This window comes from Haliaeetus leucocephalus, unplaced genomic scaffold (assembly GCF_000737465.1).
Source record: "Haliaeetus leucocephalus isolate CR32 unplaced genomic scaffold, Haliaeetus_leucocephalus-4.0 Scaffold262, whole genome shotgun sequence".
Taxonomy (NCBI): Eukaryota; Metazoa; Chordata; class Aves; order Accipitriformes; family Accipitridae; genus Haliaeetus; species Haliaeetus leucocephalus.
In genome coordinates this window covers 4,024,845-4,049,258 of record NW_010972698.1, presented here as the reverse complement: position 1 = coordinate 4,049,258, position 24,414 = coordinate 4,024,845, and the positions used below count along the sequence as shown (strand labels likewise).

General features: G+C 37.2%; 1 protein-coding gene across 1 annotated transcript in view; it reads left to right on the top strand.

The window, feature by feature from the left end:
* The first annotated feature begins 35 nt into the window (after positions 1 to 35).
* LOC104832773 (chromosome unknown open reading frame, human CXorf57) overlaps positions 36 to 24,414 on the top strand; it is a 28,860-nt gene continuing 4,481 nt past the window's right edge. The window contains 14 exon segments of the mRNA XM_010569136.1: positions 36 to 527; positions 530 to 661; positions 1,437 to 1,579; positions 3,980 to 4,172; positions 7,433 to 7,541; positions 7,695 to 7,786; positions 7,881 to 8,003; positions 9,123 to 9,230; positions 10,866 to 11,033; positions 11,608 to 11,768; positions 12,269 to 12,480; positions 13,640 to 13,708; positions 18,977 to 19,056; positions 23,090 to 23,383. Coding sequence (XP_010567438.1) covers positions 38 to 527; positions 530 to 661; positions 1,437 to 1,579; positions 3,980 to 4,172; positions 7,433 to 7,541; positions 7,695 to 7,786; positions 7,881 to 8,003; positions 9,123 to 9,230; positions 10,866 to 11,033; positions 11,608 to 11,768; positions 12,269 to 12,480; positions 13,640 to 13,708; positions 18,977 to 19,056; positions 23,090 to 23,383 — 2,374 coding nt within the window. The 5' untranslated portion in view covers positions 36 to 37.

Sequence of the window (24,414 nt, the reverse complement as noted above, 5' to 3'; positions counted from 1 at the left end):
CGGCGGGGCGCGGGGGAGGGGCCGTGAGGAAGCTGTCATGCAGGACCCTACCCCAGAACGCGGCGGTAGCCCCCGCCCCGCTGAGGAGAGGCAGGGGGCGGCGGCGGCGGCGCCGGCGGCGGCGACGACGACGACGAGCGGCGAGGCCTCCTGGCTGCAGAGGGTCTTTGAGGAAGTGCGGGGCTCCTCCCAGCTGAGCGTGGCCCCCGCGGAGCCGCCCCCCGTCACGGTGGTGGCGGTGGAGCGCTACCTGGCCGAGTCGCCGTCGCCTTTGCCGCCGCCGCCGCCGCCCGCCCCTCGGTACTGGTACGACGTGACCCTGGCGGACGGCGCGTGCCAGGAGCGGTGCTACCTGGCGCCGCGCCTCAACGGCCTGGTGCAGCGCGCGCACCTGCGCCCCGGCGCGCGCCTGCGCCTCACCCGCTGCTCTTACCTGTACGACGAGAAGCGCCTCAACTACGGGTTCCTCTGCCTGGAGGAGCTGGAGAGGGTCGGGGGAGCCGGGCCCCCCGTCTCCCCTCCCCGCCACCGCCCGCCGCCCCTCCGCGGGAGCCGCCCCTCCGCGGGAAGAAGAAGCACTACCTGCCGCTGTGGAACAACGAGGATCCCTACGGAGACATGTGGGTGGCGGACAAGCCCCAGGCGCCGGTGGACGTCGACGGTAAGCGGAGAGGAGGAGGAGGAGGCTTGAGGGGGGGCGGAAACTGGCCCGGAGGCAGCCGGGCGCCCTGGGGAGGCCTGAGCCGGTGAAGGAGCCCGCAAAGATGAGGGGGTGCGGGGGCTGGCGTCGCTTGTGCGGCTGGGCACGGCTCCCCGCTCAGAAGCGACCCTCCGGTCGCATTGGGCGCCGACACCGCCGCCCCGCGTGTATCGCGATTGACGCGTTCGTGTTACTTTGGGAGGGTTCTTTTTACGAAGCGCTGGCTGAAAATGGGTGGCTGTGGTGCTTGTACCCACCCTTCTGAGATGCCAAAAACATCCGCTCCGATAGCAGTCTCTTGGCTAGTCTGTGGGACCGGGTGCTTCCGCCAAGCAGCTGCCGCCCAAAGCGCGGTCAGCGTCGAGGGGCTCAGGCCAGTCCGCGAAGCTTGAGCGGGAAGGAGGTGGAAGCCCCTTGCAGGCTGATGCTTATGTCTTTCGTAGTAGCTCTTCTGCTCCTCCTGACAACACTTCTGTGTCATTTTAAACGCGTCATCACTGTCCCTTTCAATTGAAAAAAAAAAAAAGAGAAACCAAAACTATGCTGCGCGCAGATAGCTCAGAACAGGACTTCACGGTGAGTAGTTATCAGCAAATGAGCCTTTTTAGATGTTAGAAACGTTAAGGAGATACATACGACGTGCTGGTCTGTGCATTTCATTCCCGCAAACTTAAATGTTCAATTGTGAACACTCTTTTTTCATCTTTTTTTCTTTTTTTTTTTCCTTTAACCTAAGTCTCCAAGCTGACTTCTCTTGGTCAGCTGGAAATGACGTGGAGAAGCAGAGTTCACTTCCATCCACTTCTTGTGAGAGTCCTGCACAAATCTAGACTAAGGTACTACGGGAAACCAGAGAAAAAAATGGATATGCCTTATCAGGTAAAGAGGGATAAATACATAGGTTAACACTTGAACAAATAGCGGTAGGATATTTGGAAATCATTATTCCCATGTAAGCACATAAAGTTAAGATTGATGTTGTAGCTACTTTATATTAAAAATGCCACCTTTACAAAAATGATGAGCCCTTTAGAGTAGAAAATGGTGAATTTAGTGATCATATGTACAAACTTTGGTGGATGTGTTTCAGTTACTATAGTTCAGTTGAGCTTTTCGTGAAGGAAAAAAAATTGGAGTTTTTTAGTAGTTTAACAGCCTAAATGTTTCTGGTCTCTATCCTTTGGAAGTTGGAGTTAGTCTGTCTTGTCCAAAAAAAAAAAGGCAAATAAATTCTAACAATTTGTATCCCCTAATTCTCTCACCTGGTGACTTCCAGATAGATTGTTTTACTGTAAATTCTTAATGATTTTCCTAATATGTTTTATTCGTGATGTTTTTGTGTTGAGCGTCTTGGAAATGGAGACAGGAAGTGTGGTGGGTTGGTCCCAGCCAGCAGCTAAGCACTCATCAGCTGGTTGTTTGCTCTCCCCTGCCCCCTCCAGGGGAACGGGGGAGAGAATTGGAAAAGCAAAAGTGAGGAAAAACCCATGGGTTGAGATAAAGACAGTTTAAGACGGTGAAGGGCAAAAGGAAAGGGTGGGGCCAGGCAGGGGGGTTGGAGGGCGGAAGGCAAGCAAGTGATGCAAAGGCAATTACTCACCACCTCTCACCAGCAGACCAATGCCCAGCCAGTCTCTGAACAATGGGTACTTTGGGAAGACTAGGAGCCCATTTTATATCTGAGCATGATGTTACATGCCATGGAATATCCCCTAGGTCAATTCAGGTCAGCTATCTCCGCTGCGTCCCCTCCCAGCCTCTTGCCCATCCCTAGCTTACTCACTGGGGTGGCAGAGTGAGAAACAGAGAAAGACCTTGATACCATGCAAGAACTATTCAGCAACAGCTAAACATTGGCATGTTATCAATGCTATTTTAGTCACAGATCTAAATCACGGCACTGTGCAGGCTGGTACAAAGAAAATAAACTCTATCCCAGCCAGACCCCATGCAGGAGAGAAACACTTTATAAAGAGCTCCAATAACTCATATGAATTCTTCCATGGGGGGAGAGAGAGGTATGAAGTGTCTTAATGAAGGGCTGTGGTGGTCTCTTATTCCAAGTTTCCATTCCCTTTGCACATGAAGATAAATCTGGGTCTTTGTATTGGAGCTGCTTCTCAGCAGACAATCTAGACGATACTCCTAACTTTTCATGGCAACTCCTCGGTCACATTTCCTGGCATTAGGTGTAGAAACAATACCCATAACTGGTTTAGCTCAAGAAGTTAGGAGACAGATTTTACATGCTTTTTGCTTTATGCATTCCTTCTTTAGATAGCGTTGTGTGTTGAATTATTGTTATTAGATAAAAACCAATGGGCTAACAAAAGATTCTATGATGTAATGGTTTACTTCCAAGGATGCACAGTTCATGCTAATTAGGAGTATTAGAATGAACTAAAAACTGTTGATTTGTATAATCTCTGTATTGAACTTGGAATAAGGAAAAGAGGATTTTAGAAGCAGCAAGGGGGCAAAAGCACATAAGGTGTTAGATATGTTCAAGAATGGTGATATATTAAAGAGAGTGAATGGTAGTATGAACAAAAGCAGATGATATTTCAGGCTGACAGATGAATGGATAAAATGAAGCATTTTGATAGAGCTGAGATTTTTTTTCAGTGGATTGCTACCTTTTAAGACCATTATAAGAGTGTTTAAAAATCTTTTTCACTGCTCAGTGATGTGCTTAGTTATGGATTCAATGTTTGCCCAGTTTAAAAAAAAAATCTGGTGGAAATCTTTGTTGTCAGAAAAACTTCGATGAAAAGATAGTGGTTTGCAATGCAGATGGATTTCTGCTTTTTTTTTTTTGCCTAAAAATTAGACTTGTATCATCTTTTGATCAAGAATGTTTAGCAAATGGTCCTGTAACTTCTCAACTTCCAAAATATGTTTTTTCTTCATGGATATTTTGAAATGTTATTCTAAATACAGCATTCTCTGATAAAGAAGAATCTTTTCAGTATTGTTTCTTGTGCATGGTATTTCCTCAACCTCCTCCAAAAACCATAGAGTGGAACTGGTGTCACCTACCATTACTGAGCACTGGAAAAATAAGAGTTTGGGCTGGAATAGTTGTGGAAGAATTATTTTGTGGAAATCAGGGATTTCTTCAACGATAGTATTCAATACAAGTTTTGGAACATCCTCTGTATCCATTTGTAATCATCAGATAAATTGTTCGTGAGTCAAGTAGCTGATGCATTATCCAAAATAAATACATACTAGAATGATGATAAATAAAAGATGAATGTATTTTGTCTCTTTCTTTAGGCTTACTTTGAAGTTGCTGATGGTTCAGGCATGATGTCCATGGTTTTGTGGAATTCATTATGTCCTGAATGGTATAACAGTGTGAAGGTTGGCACGGTACTGCTCCTTGAACAGTATGCTATCAAAACCAGTTATCCATTTAAAACACTGCCAACCCCAGGGGATTCACAGATGAAGAGATTTGCTACAATTGGTTAAGTATTGCAGAAACCTGTTTTGATTCAATGAAATACAGCTGTAAAGAGGTAGCTCTTCATAGAAATAAAATAGAAGGTGAACCATTGCTGAGACTAATTAATAGGATATATATCCTTAAATATTAACTCTGAAAGGTGTCTTAGCATCCAGTTTCTTATTGTTCCCTGTTTATATTTGGATCATGTCTACAAAGTTTGCCACAATTAGTTAAAACCTTTATTTAAAAGATAAATAAATAAAAATCTAATCCTGTTTTCACGTATTTGGGTCATAAAGACGGGCTTCTGGCACTGTATTTTAATCTGATTCTACTTCCTATTTAATAATACAGATATCATTTGTGCACTGCTCACACCTTCTTCCAGGTCATTGAAGCACATTGTCACCTGATCTGACTTTAGATTTTAGTGCATGTGGTCAAGGCCCAGAGTATCTGCAAAGGTCCACTGAATAAAAAGTTACATTGATGACTGCTGGCTGTGCTGAAACAGCAGCACCATGGGAGTGCACAGATGAAGAATATTCCTTGGCTATAGGAAAGTATTTTCTTACTTGCAGTTGTTTAGTATGACAGATATTCAAAGGAGCTACGCTACAGAAATACAAGTGCTGCAATATAACAATAATAGCCTTTTCAAACTGGATTTGGTCAACGTTTTTTTTTTTTTCTCTCCTACTTCACTGAACACGAGTTCTTTCCCCTTTTGTGCTTTTATACTCAGAATAAAATGACAGCAAACATTCAGAAAATTCAAATAACTTCCCTGAAACAAGCAAATATGTGTGTTAGTGAAGGATGTTAATAATATATTATTAACGATGACAGTTTCCTATTGCGGTTGCTACAGTGCACAAAAATAAGTAATATTTTCACTGCTAGAAGCGGTGTATTCTCTGCCTAATGTATCTTTGCCTTAAAACCAGATATTAATGTCTGAAGTGTTTGTGATGAGTTGGCAGGAGAGAGACATATTTAGCCAGGAATAGAAGTTTGTGAGGAAAGCTGATGATTACAAGCCAGCCCTGAAAACAATTACAATTGCCACAAAACCTTTCTGTGGGAAAAGAACAGAATAAAATACACCTTCTGTGGTGACTTTCGCTATGGGCAAATATCACTTCATTTTAACGGCTTCACTCATACTATACTAGTGATTTCTGCAAGCATTATTGGGGTGGAAATGTTAACGAAGAGATCAAAATTGAAAAATAGGCCAATGGGCTGTAAATGGTAATAGGTGTGTAATGGAAGAATTACAAGTCAGTCTATAGTTAAGTGCCATGATGTATTTTCAGACCACGGATAAACTGTAGAAATTACTGATCTTCGGTTCATATCAACGTATGTACAGTATGTTATTTCTTTTCTCAGCACAAAGCTCAGAATTTTGTCTTAATATAAACTTAAAAAGCACATAATACCATGCACTGATGGATCTTATGCCCATATATCCTGTAAGAAGAGAGTCTAATGAGAACAGAATATCCAGAAAAATTTCTAGAGCAGTTATAGAATGGATTTTATGCAACTTCTGGTGCATGGGGTTTTTTTTGTTCGGATGAAGTGAAATTTAATTCCTCACTAATTACTCTGTTAATATGAATATCTCTGTGTGTGCCCAATATGGGGCAACATTTCAGGGTTTTTTAAGCATGCACAACGAGTGCTCCAAAAGTTCTTCAGCTAGCTAGTTAAATCAGTCAATTACACTGAACTGCTTACATAACAATTACTTTTTTCATCATCTATTTCCAATTTGTAATTCCATCAGATCCCAACTTTCCAGTGTTTCCTTACAACCCTTCACCCGTAAATGTTGTAAAATGTATCTGGAGGGTTAACAAGGTCACAAGGGAAAGGGCTTTCCAGATTAAGAGTTCTTGCAGGACAATATGCTTCTGGCATATTCCTAGATTCCTGAGAAAGGAGTTCTGCGTTGCTTGCTTCTGTTCACAGTTGCAACATTGTATAACATGCTGAGAGGTGCTGTTTCAGGACCTAAAACCTTTGGAGCTTAAATAGTTAGTACCAACACCTTGAATTCCACTGCTAGGCAATGCGTGCATTTCACAGATCACTGAATTTATGTGGTACTGATGAAAACTGCTGTTTCTAATAGCCTGGACTGACCTTAGCTTCTGAATCGTCCCAGGGTATAGTCCTGAGTTGAGTATGAGACTTTCATCTAATCTCAAAATGACGAAACAATTGATAAATAGTTTTGATGCATGGGGAAGTTTTGGTTTCCGGAATTTTCTCTGAGATACTGTCCTAAAATACCGTAAGCAAAACCACGATTGTCCTCCAAATACATTTCTATAAAGCAACAGCCAAAAGAAAATTCTTAAGTAAAGCGTCCAATTTCAAGTATAACACCTTCCTAATGTTGCACCACTAGGGTGAGGGGCCAGATGTAATTATGTAAACAGTTATATACAACATTTATACCTATTTAATTACTTTTCTGTTTGCATTATTTGAATAATCACTTACCCAAGCCCAAGTATCTTGTAGAAACTTCATCAGAATCTGTCTTTTTCATACCAGCAAGATTTGTCTTGTTACGAGAGACACAATAGAGTACCACCTTGTGTATTCTAGATGCTGAAGCCATTCCTCCTGTATTTTGTATCTGGTTGCAGAACCCCTTGCTTCCCCCAGTGCTCCACCATTTTTGTTATTTGGCATCTAAACAGTCTGCTCAATAAATTAGATTTTTCAGGTGCTATAGAATAGACATGAGAAGACTTTTTGTTTTCCTCCATGGCCATGGCGTATTTCTATCATATTAATAACTACCTGAACTGGTATCAGGTGTGGAAGTTCTAATCTGCTAGTTCTGTCTTCTGTTTTATTTCATTGTCTGCAAGTCAATTTTAGATCTTAGTGACATTTGAGAATGAAGCTAGCATAAAAAGTACTTTGTATCTAACCAATATTGTATTAGTTCCTGTTGCTGGTTTTAAAATATCTGGCTGGATTGGACTGATTGGCTCATGTAGGGAATTGGAAAGCTTAACATTTCTCAGATTATAAAATTGCATTGTTGCATGCTCTGCCTGAATTCCTTACTTTATTTTGATGAAAACGTAAAGTCAGAGGAATTGATTAATAATTTCACAAGCAGTGAGACAAAGTTGGAATATTTCATTTAAGAAACTTTATGCTGGGTTTTTGGTGGTTTTTTTTAAGGTTTTTTTTTTAAATTTGTATTCATGCCTTAAATGTTACTGACTTTTTTTTTTCTTTGTCAGAAATCAGCCTTAATGTTCGAGACCCTCCTACTAAAATAAGTATTATTCCAGAAGAAATGGTTAAGCCAGAGTGGGGATTACCTGAAGTTAAATATCGGTTTATCACAAGGTAAAATAGAATTTTGTTGGTTATCAAGCTGGAACTTAAATTTCACTACATTACACTGAACGTTAATTGGAAATGTTTTTTGAAAAGTTTCTGAGAAAGCTTTATGTTTTGTTATTAACCAATACTTACGTTTTTGCTTTGTTTTGGTTTTAGGTCAGAACTCGATGACTTACCAAACAATCATTCCTGTGATGTTATTGGTCTTGTGACATTTGTAGGAAGGGCTGAACGAGCAAGAAAGAGAGGTTTTTCTATAAATATGACTTTCAGAATTTATCAAACAATTTTTAACTTTCTGAATAAATGCTTATACATTTTTCTTAATATTTGTTTATATAGAACATGGTGAAGATTTCTGGCTCTATCGTTGGGCACATGCCATTGATGGGACCTCAGACCAACCATTCATACTGGAATTATTTGCAACTTCTCAGCCAGATGTGTTTGAGCATATTCACCCAAGTATTAATCTCTCTATAATACTTATTAACAATGACTTACAGTGTTCTAGTTGGTTGCTAATTTCAAATTCTGAGTATAATTGCCACAGAATAAAATATTGCCATGGTTTATCTTCTCAGATAGAAAACAGCTGATCAGAAATTAAAATTTAAAAATAAAAAAAAATAGTTTTAAGTATTTGAAACCCTTATATTGCCATCTGCCAGTTAGTCTAAAGAAAACAGATGGACAGCTGGGCCTGGGGCTCATCTGATCTCATTATTTTCAAACAGAAACTTAAGCGAAGCACCTGGGGCAACATATCTTGCATCTGAGGCAAATAGAGAAGGCAGCTGGTCAAATGTATTACTCCTTTTGTCCTGTAAATAAGTATTATTTTTTTTATAGACAGGAATAATTTAAGAGGATTGGAGGAAGGGAGAGGTGAAAGCGGAAAAGCTGTGTTAGTTATTTCATGTGAGCTAAGAATCACAAATTTGAAACTGGGGAATCCTTAATTAAGGTTTTTAAAAGAGCTTTAAATATTTCTTCTGGCCTTCTTTCTCTTCTCCTCCAAGCACTCACCCTTCCATTAACTCTGGTTGGTGTCATGTGCATTTTTTACATCATATGATGTGGGACCAGCTGCACAACCCTGTTAAGATTATGGCTGCATTCATCTTGAGAGTTCTGAGGAAATGGCAAAGAATGACATTCAGTGTTTAACTGAGATATTAACAAAAGAGTGAGTTTGTACTAATTTATAAGTTTTGCAGTGGCATGTCATGATTTCTTGTGCTTTCCGTGATTTTATGCTTTTTATCCTTAAGAAGCACAGCCATCTAATATCCACATGTTTACTATTTGTTTCATTGATATCTTACCTGATGAAGTATCTCATGTTTTAGTCCTAATATGTATGCTGAATTTCCTTGCACAGTTATTAAATTGAAAATTTAATTGCATCTCCATGTTGTAATTTATAACAGAGGCTCAATACATGCTGAAGCATTTGTAGGGTCAAGAACTAAAATGTCTTGTTTAGAGCACTTAAGAAAATTAATCCAGTGTGTGTCAGTCTTGACATTCTAAAATCAGTGAAATACCAGGAAAAAAACTGAAGGTTTTTTTTTTCTCCAGTGACATATTTGGTGTGTACACAGATGAGAGTGGTACGGGACCTCACTGACAATCCTTCCAGCACAATTTACCTTACGACTTCAAATGAAAGTCAAATATTCATTACAGGTAACTTTAAACTAGTTTTAGGTTTATGTAGTTCTCATCTTATTTCTTTGGAAAAGGGTATTTTTGTTTTACAACAAAATAATCAGTGCATAATATTAGTTTCCCTGTCAGAAATCATTCTGAGTTAATAATGAAATACCACTGAAAAAGAAAAAGGCCAATTGCATTCTTGTGAGCCATTAATGGGTGTTTCTTGTGAAAAGTACCTAAGCATTATTAGTTGAAGTCATATGTTTACTAATTCTTTCATACTGTTTTAATCCTTTGATAGTGTAGCAATGTAGATTGCCACTTCTTTAAAAACATTTAAAAATCACTTGAAGCTTTTCTGGCTTACAGATTTCCTTGTTACAAAAAAAAAAAAAAAAAAAAAAGGTATAGTTGTCCTAAATTTATCTTAGGTAATCTTTTTCACCAAATATTTGGAGAGCTATGTTTCAGCTTTCCCAATGTACCAGGCCTTACACAGACCACATGGTCTGGGAAGGGATGTGATGCTGAGCTGCACTGAAGGAGCATTCCTTCTAGATAGTCTTGTTTGAATACTCCCATCTGCAGTTACAATACTCTTTATGGTCCTGTGATACTGTACACTAGATGCCACCAGTCAGCATGTCACAGGCAGGACCAGGCATAGCTGTTTGTAGTATATTTGCTCTTGAATCAGGAGGCAGATTATAGCAGTGTTGCAGATGTACTGGCCTAATTGCAAGGGAGTATAAGATTCAATAGGTGTATCTTTCCTTTGTTTATACAGCTTATTTCTTAAGTGTTACTAACATATCAGTCACCCAGTCTGAATCTTTCTGCTGACAAGTAGGAATAGAGAAAAATATGTTCCCAAAAAGTACCTGAACATAGTTAGTTCTAGACACATGATCTTTCCTGACAAGCTGGGTAGGGTGTTTTGTGCTTAATTGGACTAGCAAAGCAAGCTAGTCTTTTTGTTAATGTTCTAATGATTTAATTTATTCCTAAATGAAGGGTTTGAGAGGTTGGTTTTTTTCCTTTGCTTTCCTTCAGTATATTTTGTGCTTAATTTTCTAATTAAATACTTAAGCTTTAGTTCATTTTATGTCTGTTTGGGTCCTAAATGAGAACTACAGCTGGAGATTGCAAACCATTGGGTAAGGTCTGTTTCAGGTCACAGGTTAGACGTAGACCTGGTCAGATTACAATTTGTTTGATAAAACTGATATTTAGTCCATATCTTGGTTTTAAACCAGCCAACAATGAATATGTACCTTGCCAATTACCTGTCAGTAACAATCTTTGCTGAACCCTATGATGATGATTTGTTTGCTCTTTCCTGCTAATAAAACAATTTCTGATCATTTTGTTGTTTCGTATGCTCCTGTGAGAAAATATTCTAGTAGCATTTTTGCTAGTTGTTTTATTTCTTTCTATTGCTTAACATTTGTCTAACTTTCAGTGTCAAATGCAAGCGTTAGTCAAGGAATTCAAGATACTCGTTTCATAAAACACTGTTGGCTAGTGGAAAGGTGTCTTTTGTATTCTCTAGTCCAGTTTTAGTTAATTCAGTTTTTCTACGTATTGTTCAGGATAGTTTCAAGATGAGAACAGGTGACAGTAACCTGCTTTGGTTTTGATACCTGATTATTTTTGTTTTAAAAGGGTGGCACAAGGGCCAGCCATACACCAAGGATACCAAAGTGAAAAACTTCATTCAGTGGACTAAAACACAAAGCGAAGCAGATCAAATGAAGAAAACTGTCATTGGTGGCTATTATCCTTTTCCACGACCTCCAAATAACTTTTTGAAATATTGTAAAAACAATAAAGGTATCATACCGTCGAATAACTTTACGATGTGTAGCCTTTTTCAGTTCAGTCTTACTCCAAGCATTTAAAGCATCAATTAAAAAGCAACACAGTTACTATTAGTGATTACACAAATTTGTAATGTCATTTAAGAAAAACTCCCTTTTGTGACTAAATGTATCATAGGCTAAGTCCTCATCTTACAGAAAGTATCACGGCACCATTAGCTGCAAGAGAACTGTAGCAGCTTACATAAGTTACAGATCTCCTCAGAAGTTTTACTTTGAATATTTTGCTAAATCAGAATTAAAGACAGTTATACTGAAGAATACAGTGAACTAGAAATTTCACCTGAAACAGAAATTGTGATATCTGATAATGCATCCTAAAAGATGCTTGTGAGATAAAAAGGTTTATTGTTTACATTGTTTTCCATGTGGTATGAACAACAAAAAGATTTAAAATTATTCAAAAATATAATTATTAAATTGATTTAATATTTAATAACAAATTATCATTTCTTTTCAGTCTTGCATTCAGACATTTTGATGCTGTATTTCTTTAAAATTTGTTTATGGAAATTTCTTTTTTGCAGTTGAATCGGTTTTGAAAGCCATAGGTGAAACGGGGAAAGAGATTGAAGACTTGCACTACAGAGAACACAAGCGCATTGCTGTTCAGGGAATAATTAGTGCCATAAGATACGTAAGCTGTAGCAATGCAACTGAAGAAGCCTCAGGAGTGGAACTTGTTCAGGTACAGTGTTTGAGAATTAATGCTATAGCACTTAAGCAACTATGATCATAATTACAATGGAGAATTTTGCATCTGAGTGCAGAGCCTAGTTATGTTGTCTCTTGATTAACTTCATTTGCTATTTTGGGAGCAAAATTTTTGAAAGTCATAATTTAGAACTTTTTAAAAAGCAGTGCTTCAGTGCTTTTCTGAAAGTGTTACGGCAGTTCTCCATAAAACTATGTAATTATTTAGAAGTTACTTGTTTGACTGACTGGATGTCCCTAAAGTAAATTACAATGTGAGAGAGGCAACTACTGCAACATGCTCACTGTCACTTTCTAGACAGAATTTATCTTATTAATATTTTTAGAAGATAATTTCTGCTAGTTATAACATGACTTTCAGAAGGTAGGGTAAATTGTTCTATTCCTTTAAAAGTTATTTTAAAGCTTGCAGGTTTTTAAGTTGGAAGCAATAGCTTTAAGTACTTTGAAACTCTTAATTAACTGTTGTTGCAGAAAGATACTTCTCAGTCTCTTGAAAGTTCTGCTGTGTCCAAAGAAGACTGTGGTCACAAGGGAAAAAACACCAACCTTCAAAATAAAGAAGTTAAGTCTTTTCTGGGGCAACATTGCACTCCTGGGGAACAACATCAACACCCAACTCTACTGCCAAAAAAGAGTTCAGTCAAGAGAAAGATACCGTGCAGATTAAATACAGATGCAGAACAGTAAGCTCTCTTCATAAATATGTAGTGGATCTTCTAAAAAGTGTTTCTAGAAATTAGTTCAGACCCCAGGCCATAGAAAATATATAAGAAAACTTTAAAAGCATATATAGTTTAATCTTTAAAAGGTAGTTAGGTACTTTTCCTAGCATCAGTTGATGACAATTATACTGTTCAGGCTAAAGAGGAATCTATTAAAGCAGGTGTCTGGTTTGCAGTGCTCTCTTCTGATTAATATTTATGCTACTTTGTTGTTAATCTCGCAGATTTGAAATAGAAGTAGTTAACACTTGAACCATATATAGTTTAGTGGCATAGCAGTGGAACAAGCAACAGTCACAGTGGTGTGAGGAAATAAGATTTCTTCACTGACGATGCAGAATCAGGATCTGGTATACCTGTTCTTTAATTTCAAACATACCATTTTTTTCTTTCTGATTAATGGAATGTGCTGCCTGTACCTGTGACTTGCTGTCAGAAGGGCAGGTACATGGTGGTCATGTGCTAACCTGAAGGCTTGAAATAATTTGTAGTACTGTGGTTCTGCTTGTGATGGGATTTCATGAAATTGTATTGCATATAGTCAGACATAGACAAAGGATATCAGTCCAATATAAGGAAGTGGAATAAAACAAAGTAATATGATACAACCATATTAAATTCAAGAGTAAAATATCTGCTTGTATAAGACTGCCCTTTGTTGCAATGTTTGTGCAAAATCTAATGTACCCATACTTAGTATTAAAAGCCTGGTGTATACATTGACAGATTTAAAGTTGCAAAAATCTAGCCAGTCACATCTTTTTTTTTTTGTAGTGGATTTCTCATGCCGTAAAGGGTATATTTTTTCTTCTTAACTTTTCCCATCCAAAAGTCATAATGTGGGAAGAGGGTGGGTATTCAGAATATTTTGAGGGAAAATAAGATGAAATATAATTAGGATTGAAGAAAAACTTAAGACTAAGAGAATCCTGGTGAATAGAAGTTCTGTCTTGGCAGTGTTACAGCAAACTTGTTAGTGGATTTCTGTTCCATAAGAAAAATTCCAGCATTTGAGTGTCTTAGGTTAGTTCTGCCTGAAAGAAAAACATGCATGTTCTTTGCTTTGTGTATTTCCATTTAAATAAATACTGTAAAATAATGGTGAATTTCCTGCTTTAAGGGGAAGTGCATCTGTTATTCCTGTATCATCTTACCCCTATTTCACACGGTCTGCAAGAAGAAAATGTGGGTAAGTCACATGAAGTTAATTATGTTAAATAATTACAATGATGAAACAAAGATATTTGAAGTGAAGCTTTTACAGGTCAGGAATCTGTATGGAAATGAAATGAAGTGAAAGAACAGATGAGGGTAGAGTTTAATATTTTCTGTTCACTTCCTCTGCACTGATTCTAGTTCAAATATATTGGATTATTTTATTCTGAAACAATTTTGAGTGTGTATTAAACATTTTTATATTGCTACTAGTGCTACTTATGGAATATATAGCAACGTGTTCATTGTGGTAAGCAGAGTAATATATGTAGTCTTTGTTTCAGAGAGATTACAGTTTAAGTAGGAAAGTCAAAGGTAGGAGGGAGGGATGCTTAATTAGCAAGCAGAGTGAACACAGTAATAGCATTAATGGATTTGCTAGCAGTGGTTAAGCTATACATCATCCTTGATGCTACAGAGGTGTAAGTATAGTTGTGCCTGAGAAGCCACTTGGCTCCTTCCACTACCCAACACTCAGTCTTTATTGAACTCATTTTGGATCCAGAGAGGGAATTTTAAAAAAACAGATAGGAATTTCAAATCCAGAGCCCTGACAAGTCTGGAACCTAATGAAATAACTACAAATGGGAAATTATTAAGAAAACTGAATGAGTGCTGTTATTTGCTAGTCTGGGATAAAAAGCTACTTTCCTTCTTGCATTTTGTTTAACGGCCATAAATTCTTGTCATTTGTTCCAAACACAGCTCGGGTAACTCGAGTAGTTGAACTCTTTGGTGTCAGTAACTCCAGATGTTTGGGTTTTTTGGCAGTGGTGATTTGGGCTTGTGTCCTGAGTACGTATACCCCTCAGTTGCCGCCTTAGTTTACTTTTAGCACCTCTTCCTTCCCCCCTATAACAAAGAATCATGGTGCCGGTGATATAGCAACAATAGTAATGATGGAGTTGACTGTAAGTTGTTGACCATTCTGCTGGGATTACTGCCCTACAAGCATGCCTATTTTTTGAAAAACATTTCTTGGAAGCTAATTTGCAAAAGCTTTTTCTGTGGGATAAACAAGGCTCTTTTGAGCCCACGCCTGTTGTTTCCTCTGGTCCTCTTGGTAGATACTGCATTTTCTAGGGGAAATGGTTGCCTGGCTCTGCAGCCCATTCATTAAATGTGTGACACCTGCCTTTAAGGTCACATCTCTGCAGGTGGTGCAGGAGTTCGCATGGTCTTGTGGCACAAATCCATAGGAAAACCAGGAGGTTTTTTGGAATGTGAGGAATCCTGTTTTCTTCTGCTTGCTGAGAAATGTTCCATTTTTTCTTGGGGGTGGAGGGTGGGAAGAATGTTTTCTCCCCATTTCTTAAAAGTGAAGCAAAAAGTTAAGGCATGTTTACTTTGTTCTCTGCTTTTCTCAATCTGCTACTCTCCTCGCTACCTGTGTGTCCACTCTATGCCATTAGTGCTAGAACCCCAACTAAAGGAGGAGAAAGTCTGTGTTGGATTATGGAAAGCTGTTTCACTCTATATAATTAAAAGGTAACTTGTGTATTTCTGTGATTAACTATGAAGTTGTGCTGAATTCTCCAAACTGCAAAAGAAAAATAGAAAGTTAGCCTGACATTCCTTAAAATTGCATTGGTTTCTGTTCTGTTGCTTAGAAGTAGCAGAATGTCAGCTCTCACTGAAATATTTTAATACATTGATGAAATAACAACAGTAGCAATATGTTTTGAAGTACATATTCTAGCTTAGATTATTTTGTGTCAAGTATTTTGTGCAGTTTTTCAGCATGTGGTAGCATTTTTTAAGTTTTTTGTTTTTAAACAGTAAAAGCTTATTTTAAGGGTCTTTATTGACAGCCTCAGTTCCCACATTTCTGAGGTAACTTATTTATCGATTGTTTCAGAAAAAACAAGGTAAGAGGAAACTGGTTAATTTAGTATTATTGTTGATATTTATATCCTTGCTAGTAGAGACATTCAACATAAATGTACTTTTAAGCATTTAATATACCCCGAAGTAGTTTAATTGATAGTTTATTATGAATGGGGAAAGATCAGGAATTTCAGAAAGGCTTGTTTATATGTGGAAGTGAAAAAAAAACCCACAGTAGTTTTCTTAGCATTTTAATCTTTGTAAGTTTAGCATTGCAGTTACCATGGAGCTGCTGGTGCACCACATGCTCACATTCTACACTGCTTAAAAGTAACTTGCTTCTATCCTTGGAGTTTCATTTCTAAATGTTTATGTAGCTTAGACCCTTTTCTCCTTTTTCTCTCTCCTCTGATGAGAGCGAAGGGATGAGGATTCTATCATATGGGGAAATTCAGCTTGAGGTTTCCATGACTGAAAGTTTCCTAGAATTTGATGTTTCCTTCAGACCCCTTTTTCACATATATCAGAATTTTTCAGGGAGAAATTGGTAAATATCAACAATCAATTTGTGTAGACTTGTAAAATTATTGTAGAAGTCTGTTTGGTTTCTTTGTTACCTGCATGGTAGATGCGTATACCATAATGCTGTCATGACAGTTGAGTTAAGTTATTTCAAACCAGTCTATAAAATAAGGCTTTTACCAGTTATATCAGTGAGGGGGGGGGGGGTTGGGGCACTTTCATTCCTTCCATCATTTGGGCATAGCTACAAGATGTAACTATTTTCTTTCTCAATTTTATTTATCACATTTAGTCCCAGTGCTTAGGAAATAGGTGTGAAGCACAAGACATGCTTATTTTCCCAGTATTTTCTGAAAGTATTCATCTGCTATCTATTTTGATTAATGTTATTTTTGTTGACGGTACTTTAAAGTAAAATGACTGAAAAGATGAATACCAGTGCATCTGGAAATACTGAATAAAGGCTTTTTTGCGAGTGGGCATCTGTGAAAAGAGGGAGGCTGCAAAATGCAGGCTGGGAATAGCAAATTTGGCATGGCACACGTTCTCATAAAGTTGGCATGGGCAAAATAGGAATGTGGGTGTTTAGGTGTACAACAGCCACAGCATATTGCAGTAAATGGAAGGGTTTGGGTTATATCAGGTGGCTTGCAGACATACTGGCTGGCAAAGCAGCATATAAACTGTGTATAGACAAGTAGGTTTCCCTTATGAACTTAGCTCAAGTTACACTGTACGCACATCCAGCACAAAGCAGTCCGGTAGGAATAACATGTCGGGCAGGTAGGAGAAATCATCCCAGCTACAGATCTGTGAAAGAAGTGGGGGAAAATTATGGCAACTTATTTTCATATTTTTTAGAGGCTCTACTAGCTCTAAATCAGAGCCTATTCACCTCAGTTTTAAAGGAAAAAGAAACCACTTCCATAATAGCAACTTTTCAGCAGTATGGTTGTTTTAATCTTCTGCTTTAATGAAGAGGGAAGTTGGCATGTATCTACCTTGACATGTTGATTTCTGAGCAAGCCTGTCCTAACATTTTGCTAGATTTTCATGTCTCTTGTTGAGAAGTCCGAGTCTCAGAAGTGAGAATTAGTTTTGTGGGCATTAATTGTCAGTTAGACTACTTTTGTTAATACTTTTGAAAATGTCTTCTTTTGGCTTGAAAATGTATTAATATAGCTGGTATATAAATGTTTAATTCATTGTTATGCATACACAGTAGTTGCTTTCCATGATGGTTTTTGTAAAAGGAATTAATTCTTTGTAAGATACTATTTTCATGGAAATGTTCTTTTATCTAGAAATAATACCATAAGAAGCACAATGTAATTAATGAATTACCATTTTACAGAGAGGCAAACTTTCCTACTACCTTTCATCTGAAAACATAAAAATACCACTGCAAAAACTTAGGTCTGACATCTTGCATGTATCTTTCTGAGGTTGCCCCGGACCTCAAAATTTGAGAAATACTTTGTACTGCAAAGTTACATAGAAACACAAATTTTCATTTACCAACATTTTCAACACAACTCTGCTCAGAAGCTTGGGTGGGTGGTGGGAAGCAAGTAGGGTCACACTGTTTTAAAGTTCTCTATGTGGCAGCTTTTTTTGTTTACAAAATTAGGTGGCTGAAACCTCAGTTGCATGGTTCGTGCTGCTTAAGCGAGGATTCTTTTGTGCCTAGAGTTGGAGATCTCAAGAAGGTCACTCCAGTACTTAGCTCATACCACAATGATAGTACATTTCATAAAATGTACTTTCATACTAAAAAACCACAATGTATTTCCTTTTATCTTTTCACTAGATTTTAGACATTTTCCATGTTATGAAACATTGACATGAAATTTTCAGGATATATCCTAGGATGAAATGGGAAAAATTGGGGAAAAAAATGTAAATTCTTATGACTGAAATACAGAATGTCTCACTAAACAGCATGTTCAGCTTTGATTCCTTTTTCACTGTCTGTATATTGTCCCTGTGTATTCGCAGTTACAATATTTTTATTAGTAACAACTTTGGTAGTCTGGAATTTTAATGGTACCTTAACAAAGTCTTCCCTACATCTCAGTTGTTTGTGATGCAAGATAATCAAGATAGTATTTTTCCTAAGTTTATTCAGACATCACGGTGAGTTTATAGTAAGACGAATGGAGCAAAGAAGAAAGGAATAAACGGGCCTAAGAGCTTATTTTACCATGTTGTGGCTGCAGGCTGTTACATTTTTCTCCTGCATGATATCCTAGGTCATTCATTAGAGATTGTTAGAGAATAGTTGCTTACTGTTAATTTAAAATTTAATGGTTAAAAATGAAAATATAACAAAAATCTAGTTTGCTTGATTGAACTGATCTTACAACAGGGTAGTATGTCCAAAGGAAAATATATTATTTGGAATTTCTCTATCATTTTGGATCCCAGAGTGATGATGCGGCTCCATTCATGCTTTGGTTTTGACTGCTGAAGGGTGCTGATATGAAAGTGCAGCAGCATGCTGTGCAACCACTTTTTAGAATCAAGTCATAAACCTGTTGGCCGTCCGTGATGTTCAGCTTTTAGTGTCACACTATTTCCAGTAGGTGCCCAGTAGAGGGCAACAAACACTGGGTTTTTTTGAGTGCAAAATACTTTACTTCATAAACCAAAGAAATACAGCAGTTCTTGTCCTGCGCTCTTCAAAACTGGTTCACTGAGTGTAGTAGGTCTCGTTATGTCAAGCTGCTATATTACAAGTCTCGTGATATGAGGTAGCACAGCTACTAGTGCTCACTCATTTGAGCTTGTATCATTTATCACTAGAAATCTGTCAAAGTTTGAACTTTTGCTGCATAGTGCTTGAGGTTAAATAGGTTTTAAATATATATATACTATAACTTTCTTTTTATAGCTTGGATGAATGTCAACATGAAGATTCTGTGCAAGATAAAAATGAACAGGCTGTATCAGATGGTTTACAGTGCTGCACAGGTATGTTGCAAATAGTTGTTACATTAACCTTAGAACGTTTAAGCCTACTTCTACTCTTCAGGTCCAAAACAGGCAACAGAGGTATCCTTATAACCCTCGTTTGTCAAGACAGTTCTTCTGTACATCTGGCTGCATCAACCTCTAGGTAGCCACTGTAGCAATGTATTGTTAATGTCATTCTGCTCAGTCACGTCCCTGATGTGTTCTAAAGGATGGCTGGAAGGATGATGTTGGGCTGTTTCCCAGTATGGGGAATAAATTCTCAGTGTTGCTTTATACAAGTTTTAAGTTAGTTCTGTACCTCAGAAGCACTTAGTAGCGTAAGACCCCACATTTTCTGTTGGCAGTTTTCTTGCTATAGTGATTTGCATGTGATAAAATTGGCCCTCTCTGGGAAGGTAGCCCCAAAGCTATGTAAGTACCTAATTAAAAAGACAAATACAAGATGTGGGGAGGAAATGGATGAAACATATAAGCCAGTAATAAGAATGATGTTTGGTTTAGGGATTTTTCTAAGTTAATAATCTTTCTTCCTCTGCAATTGAAAAATGAACTTGTGTTCCATGCAGTTAGTTTCTTGATACCTGGTTTTGGTTGGAGAAAGAAGTCTAACTTGTCACTTGTCATAATGTGCAGATTGGTCTGGTTTTTTATTTCATGCAAATATTTTGACATGTTTTCCTCTTTTCAAAGCCAACTGAACCTGAGTCATGTAATTTTATCTAAAAGTTCGTCTACTACTAGCATCTGTCCCAACATTAACATCTGCCAATTTACTTCTATGTATAGCTATATTATGTATAATGTTGCCCATCCTTTTATTTTTGCAAGGCAGCAGTTCTTCTTAGTTTAGTTATGGCTGCGATAGGTTGTTCTTTTTAGCCTATTGATGATGATTTACTCTATTTTGCTGCTTTAAAGCAATAGAAATTACAGTGAATTTTCCCAAATGTTTAATATATTAAGAGACTGAAATTTCTCCAACTTTCAAATTGGAGAAAAATCTGTACAGGTAACTTTGAAGTGAAATTTTATTCCAGAGAAAGAGCAGCCTTGGGTACTACATAGAGATCTGTTCTTCGAAAGCAAGAAAACATATCCCTAAGCAAGTTTGCTAATTAATTACTTTATTGGTTGTTAGTCTTTGGTGAAATTTCTTGTTGCTTTTAAAAACAAGAAATCAGATCGAGTGTTCTTGCCTGAAATTATTTTTACAGGAATTTCTGGTAGCTGTAGTGTTCATTGTGCTATGCTGTTACTCTCTCAAGAGTTGTTGGGATATTGTGTAGATCTCACAAAAAGAATGCATGTAAGCCATTTCAATGAGATGGTTTAAAAGGTTGGTTTTCAAAAGAAAAAAAAAAGGATGTGAAGATGTACAGTGAAATACATGCTTCATTTTTTAACTGTACTAAAGAAATCTTGCATTAGATACTTGTATTTAGATACTTTTACTTATATATTTATATATGTACATATTTATATATTTAGATACATTTATTCTCAAATTAAAATATCGTTTACACTGATATTTCCTCACTGCATGTGAAACCCCATTTAACTTCAGTTGGGTGACACTTTGAGTGTAGTCCAAAATAAATGAGTCAGTCCCTCATCTAATCTAAGTATGCAATAATTACATGAATATGTTAGTAAATGTAGCTACTAAACATATGCATATATTTTTCTCACATAACGTCAGTCCTACTGGGAATATCATTGTCTTATAGAAAATACCAATTGTTTAGCTGATGCTAGTTTTATGTGAATAACAGCATGTTTATATTTTGCTTAACAAGCCTACTAATTATAGTGTATGTGTCAAAGTGAACACTTTTTCTATGTTGTGTTCCTTCAGATTTTGAAGATACTTTCTTTTTTTTTTGCAGTATTCTGACACTGTATATCAATTACTTATGTATCATATACCTATTTTTCCATTTACTGATGTGCAGGTCATAGGTAAATGGAAAAGTGTTACTGTAAGCTTCATAGTGTTGTTAATGTGGTCCCAGGTAGAGCAATTTCTGTTTTTTAAATATCAGCAAGGGAAAATGCCCTTAGCTGCCTTTAGAAGCTATTTATGGTAACATGAAATTTCTCCACCCCTCTCTTTATAAGTCTGTGTTAGCAGTACTGACACTTCAATCTCTTAGCAGCTCCATATCATAACAGTCTGCATCAAAGTAACACTTTTTGATTATTTATTGGGTAGATGTAAAAAAAGAGGTGATAGAGATAGCCAAAACAAGATAAATTATAAACATGTATTTTTTAGATGTTGAAATATCTGGGGTGGGGGGGAGCAGTACTTGGATAAGGTTCACTCCCCGGAATTCCGTTTACTCCAGATACTGTTTTTTTCCTTACAAATGAGGAGTAAAAGATTGCACTCTGTGCTGTAAGATAATGTAAAATGTAACTCTAAAGCAGAAATGCAGTGACTCACATTTACTAACAAAAGTGTTTGCAAAAAAGAAACTTTATAGTAATAGTGTAGGCTGATGACCAAATTAACTTCTAATTTTTTACAAGAAAAAAACATCTGCTGTATACTGTAATTATACAGTAGATTTAAAAAAAAAATCCTTCTGCTAACTGAACTCAAAATATGGTTCATCTTAATTGCTTTTTGTGGGAAATCATGTGTTTAAGTGTTCACCATAGCCAGTTTTATATTTTTGATTGGTTTAAAGAAGAAAGTAGTCTTTGCTGCCAAGAGGCTTTCTATAGCTAGAGGAGTTCAAATATTTGCTTTATTTTTCTTCTAAAGTGTGGTCAGATTGTTAAAAATTTCAGCATCTTATTGTTTCAATAACCAGTGGTGGCTGTTTCTACTGTGCTGTCCTAATTACAGATCTGTTTATGCTAAGTTAATAATGAGTGTACAAGTAGGACACGCAAATTACAGCACCAATGATATATTGAGGGAGGAAAGCAAACTCTTGACTGAAGTTTTAGAAAGAGAAAGGGTTTTTTTTAATCCCACTACTTATATTCTGAAACTTTTTTGTACTCAATACTATACATCAGGCAAATAAAGTCTTCATGCTTGTAGAGAATACTGTAATTCTCCAAGTAAATTGGTGAGAAAAAATGTTTCTTTGTGTAGCAGCTTTCATGTGCCCCTTTGCCTTATATGATGGATTCCAGTTCTGTGAGAAAAATACTGCAGGCTGCTTTATGCAATCCAGAGCTCACTTTCAATTTCAGTATCAGTGTCAATTTTCTTTAAATTCACTGTCCTTTGTTGTCTAATTCAATGCAGCAAGACTCTTATTTCCCTTGTTGAATGTTCTTGCCTATGTTGTACCAAGTTTGTGTGTGTACATTCTGGTTTTCTTCATTTTTTAACATCCTGATACTGCATCATAGCAATTATGACACTAAAAAGAAGTAAAATAAAAAAAATGTATGTTCATAGAGAAGTGTACCCAGTTCGGAAGGCTACTTGATGAGTGGTTGTTTCACAGGAGATGGAGGAGATACATGGCTGTACTGGGAATATTTTGAAATGAGCTTTCTGGTAAGGTGGGCTTTAATACTTGCCTCCAAAATTGGAAGTGATGGTTATATAAGCTTTTACCACTAACAATCCTCAAGTTACATGTAATAGGAAAGAAGAATGGAGCTATCATTGACTGTATAGCAAAAAGTTTAAATGTAGCATAGTTCTAAATGTAAGCATATAGTTATTGTGCAAGGGATGGAAAAGTTTGCCTTCACTTGTACCCATTTTAAACTTGTTTTCATGGTTTCTGGCTGTTTGTTAAAGAAGTTTCTACACTCCAAAAACAAGCCAGGATGATGCTCTTCATGTGGTGAAATAAGTCTTTTGACTACAAGTCTAGCCTCTAAGGTTACCAGTTTCTCACGTTCCAACCCTAGTTTAATTCATTGTGTTGTATGTTTTGAACATTCTGCCATGTCTTCATAATTGAAATGTTCTAATGAAAATACTTCTCATCTAGCAGAGAACTGATACAATTCTATGAGCATATATGCAACTAAAGGTTTTCTGTGTTTATAATAGACCAAGAAGGAATGAGTGATGTACCTGAAACTGAAGAGACTGGAAGAACTTATGATTCATGGCAGAGTGACCTGTGGGCACAAGTAAAAGACAAGTTAATGAAATATTTGCATCACAGCGCAATTTTCCCGGAAAGCATCCCACGTAAATTTGATTATGTGCACAAAGACTTACTTATGCAACAGTACAACCTTCATGCAGCAGTGCACCAGCCAAAAGAAACCAGAACAGATAAAAATATCGATGAGTTTAAAAGTGCTAGTGGCCTTGGGTATTATGAAGTGACGGTTCTGGGTAAGTACTTGGTAGCTTGGCTTCTAAAAAAGGTTAAGCAAGAACAGTGTAAGATCTTAGCTCTTTGCTGTGTTAACTTCAGAATGACTTGAAGGTTCGTCAGAAACTGAATGGATTTTTCTAAATTAATCAGTTGATTCTGAGTATTTGTTGAAGTTTAAAAAAATTATTGACACTTTAGATTTTTGTTAGAGTCATGATTTAGGATAATTTTTTACCAGAAAGCTGTAGTTCTCATTAAAAAATACCTTTAAATTAAATGAGTGAATATCTTGGGTTTAGTATCACTTTTCATATAATTGCGATTTTGTGTATAGGTTTATGTGTATTATTTGAAGAATGTGTGTAGTCCTTAAGCTATTGATTATTACAATTAGAGGTAGGTCCTGTTCACTAATTAACCAGTCTGACATAATCAGGTAAATTATTCAGTTGCACTTGATTGTCAGCTGACTTTCCTGCTGGAGGGGTATTAATCAGAAACAGGTTAGTGTTCTTAAAGGGAAAAGGACAAGTATAAATGCTTCTTTTGAGCTTTATTCTCATTGAGTTGTTTTTTGAGTACTGTTGCTCCTAAAGTGCTTTTCTTCCATGTAGAAAATTAAGGGCTGTATTTTAGCCATACTCATGAACTGCTCTCTGCCGCTTCTGGTTAGCACAAAGCATCAGTTGATTGATCTTTATTTGTTAAAATACAAATGTACAAGTTGATGTGTGTCTGTTTGTTAGCATTACTGTGGGATATTAATCTGTTTGATTTTGTTTTCCCATTAAAAGGAGAAGGAAATTGCCTAGCTTAATGATGCTTATGTTAAGTTCCCATAATTTAAAAGTTTCCATTATTTGCTAAGGGAGATTTGCATAGAAGGTGTTTGAATATTTAGTCATTAGAATCCTGGCACTTACAATATAATATTCAATACAAAAGTAGCACAAGTACTGCACCGTATACTGTGTAGATGCACTGGTTGTAAAATGAATTTCTGTGCCCATGTAGCAGCAACAGAGTTAAAAAGGAGTGTGAAATGGCT